A 2869-nucleotide genomic window follows, 5' to 3' on the forward strand; every position below is an offset into this window, starting at 1 on the left:
CACAACTTTTTATCAGCAGAGGATTGATGTCAAACATTTTGTTGGAGGGAGTGTGTGAGTACTAGTGTGTGTATATATATATATATTTATATTCTATATATATATATATATATTTATATTCAGATATCAAAATGTTAAAACTTTTTTTTTTTTAAAAGACAGGGTCTTGCTCGCGCTCTGTCACTCTGGCTAGAGTGCAGTGGTACCATCATACTCACTGCAGTCTTGAATTCCCAGGTTTAGGTGGTATTCCTGCCTCAGCCTCCCAAGTAGCTGCGACTACAGGAGCGCACCATCACGCCCAGCTAATTTTTGTATTTTTTGTAGAGCTGGGGGTTCTCACTATGTTGCCTAAGCTGGTCTTGAACTTCTGGGCTCAAGCAATCTGCCCACCTCAGACTCCCAAAGTATTGGGATTACAGGCATTAGTTATGGCGCCCAGCCAAAACACATTTTGGTGGTGTCAAAATGTGCTTCTTTATTAACCATTAGATAGCAAGATCTGGTGGTCCAATAACTGTGATAATTTTGAAGATATAATGAATCTAAACAGTATATAGACGCATTTGTGACAGCTGTGATAGGAAGTTATCTGTTATTTCGATTTGTGACAAAGCTACAGGTATTGCTAATTCCGCTGTGATTTGTTGCCTAATTTGTAGTGAAAGGAAAGGTGGAGTATCTGTTACAGATTAGAGACAGATGTGATCTCTTCCTTTCTAAGTTCCGGGTGCAGGGAAGTGGGTGTTGCTGTGTGGTGAGGGTGAAGACGTTTTCCAGAAATTTGGGTTTAGGAAGAGGAAATGTTCCTAAAAGAAGGGACAAGGATCCACATACGTGGTGGGCCAAGAGGGTGGGTAGACCCTGCTGGAGCCTCCTCCAACCTGGAGGGGTCCCAGTGTCCACTTTCCCTGCCCCAGCCCCCCTCCTCGAGGTACTGGGAGGCTGGATAAAGTCCTCCGCTGGGCTACACCCCACCTCAAATTCTCCCTGTCCCACCCTAGTGGCCCAGGCCACCCCGGCCTGCTCCCTTCCGCAAGGCACCTCACCTTCTGTGCCCAGACCATTAGCCAACGCGGTGACCTTGACCCGGGCCCAGGCCCTGCTAATGAAGAGGCAAGCCCGTACACACTCAGCCTGACCCACGGCGGCCCTCTGTGACCAGTCATACTACCAACCTCTTAAACAGAGCTCCACCGACGCAATGCCCAAGCATAAAAAGGCCAGGCCGGAGAGCCCGCCACCAGTCACCGACCCTGGACCCAGCGCACCCGCACCATGGCCGGCCCCAGCCTCGCCTGCTGTCTCCTCGGCCTTCTGGCGCTGACCTCCGCCTGCTACATCCAGAACTGCCCCCTGGGAGGCAAGAGGGCCGCGCCGGACCTCGACGTGCGCAAGGTAAGTCCTCAGCCCTGGTCCCGCGGCGCTCCGGGGCGGGAGGGACCCGCTGCCACAGGGGCGCGCCCCGCTCCGGCCTCGCCTGAGAACCCCAGGAGCTGAGTGGATGTTGACGCTCCGCCCTTGACCGCGGTCGAGGCCCAGAGGGCGACCCAGCGCGCCTGCAGCCCCGCTGTCCCGCCCGAACTCCGAGCCCCGGACCCCAGCATCCTCGCCCTGCGCACCCCGCCCGACCTCGCAGGGTCCTCCGAGTCCCCACCACCACCCTGGCTCCTGCTCCTCCCGCTCACCCCGCCCGTCCCCGCAGTGCCTCCCCTGCGGGCCCGGGGGCAAAGGCCGTTGCTTTGGGCCCAATATCTGCTGCGCGGAAGAGCTGGGCTGCTTCGTGGGCACGGCCGAGGCGCTGCGCTGCCAGGAGGAGAACTACCTGCCGTCGCCCTGCCAGTCGGGCCAGAAGGCGTGCGGGAGCGGCGGCCGCTGCGCCGTCTTCGGCCTCTGCTGTAGCCCGGGTGAGCAGGGCGAGGCGCGCTGGGGCCAGTGGGAGGCCGGCGGGGACGCGGCCGGGGGTCTCCTGACCCCACCTCTCCCTCCAGACGGCTGCCATGCCGACCCTGCCTGCGATATGGAAGCTATCTTCTCCCAGCACTGAAACCTGATGGCTCCGAACACCTTCGAAGCGCGCCACTCGCTTCCTGCATAGCCACCCCAGAAATGGTGAAAATAAAATAAAGCAGATTTTTCTCCTCCAACTCGACTCGTGTCTAAGTGCCAGAAATGGGACGGGGAGGGGGCATTGCGTGACTGTAAGATCGCGCCCGTTGGACCTGTGGCTTGTTGCACTCAGAGCAGAAATTCAGAGCTGGCCAAGGAAGACGTGTCCTGGCTGCCCGAGGGGACAGAGCGGGTGTTGTTCTGGCTGCCACCATCCTGGAGGGGCTGGAAGAGGGAGGGGCACAAAGGCTCTGAGGACGTGGGAACAGCCCCAGCTCCCCGCTCCCAGTCTGGGCTGAGGCCTACAGCAGGCTGCACTTCAGGGGATCTTTCAAAATCGAAAAGACGAGGATGAGGGAGCAAATACAGACAAGGGTCTGAGCGGGATGACGACGGGAAGTGGTCAGTGCACACTGAATGGCTTCCTGACCCCTGAAAGGAGGCTTGAGCCACACTTAGAAGTTGAGGGAGCAGAGCGGGCCTGGGGAGAGCGGGTCCTGGGGAGCAGCTGAAGGGCCACCATGTTTCCTAGGAGCTGACCCCAGGAGGCCACTGGCATGCTCAGAAGAGGAGCCCAAGCTGCGGGGACTGGGCTTGAATGCCTGCATGACTCTCTCTGGTGTCCCCAGGGCTGGGTCTGACCTGGCAGCCCTACTCCTGCCTGTGCGATAAAACATGTCAGGGCTGGGGACCTCACAAGCGGACAGCGGATCTTGAGAGTCCAGGGCCACAGAAATGACATGAACAAAGAAAATCTCTT

General features: G+C 57.7%; 1 protein-coding gene across 1 annotated transcript; it reads left to right on the forward strand.

Moving 5' to 3' along the window:
* The first annotated feature begins 1248 nt into the window (after window positions 1-1248).
* OXT (oxytocin/neurophysin I prepropeptide) lies at window positions 1249-2144 on the forward strand. The gene is made up of 3 exons (XM_011974736.1): window positions 1249-1398; window positions 1706-1907; window positions 1992-2144. The coding sequence occupies exons 1-3, from the start codon at window positions 1279-1281 to the stop codon at window positions 2045-2047; spliced, it is 378 nt and encodes a 125-aa protein (XP_011830126.1). The 5' UTR covers window positions 1249-1278; the 3' UTR covers window positions 2048-2144.
* The last annotated feature ends 725 nt before the right edge of the window (window positions 2145-2869 follow it).

This window comes from Mandrillus leucophaeus, unplaced genomic scaffold (genome assembly GCF_000951045.1).
Source record: "Mandrillus leucophaeus isolate KB7577 unplaced genomic scaffold, Mleu.le_1.0 Scaffold101, whole genome shotgun sequence".
In the NCBI taxonomy this organism is placed as follows: Eukaryota; Metazoa; Chordata; class Mammalia; order Primates; family Cercopithecidae; genus Mandrillus; species Mandrillus leucophaeus.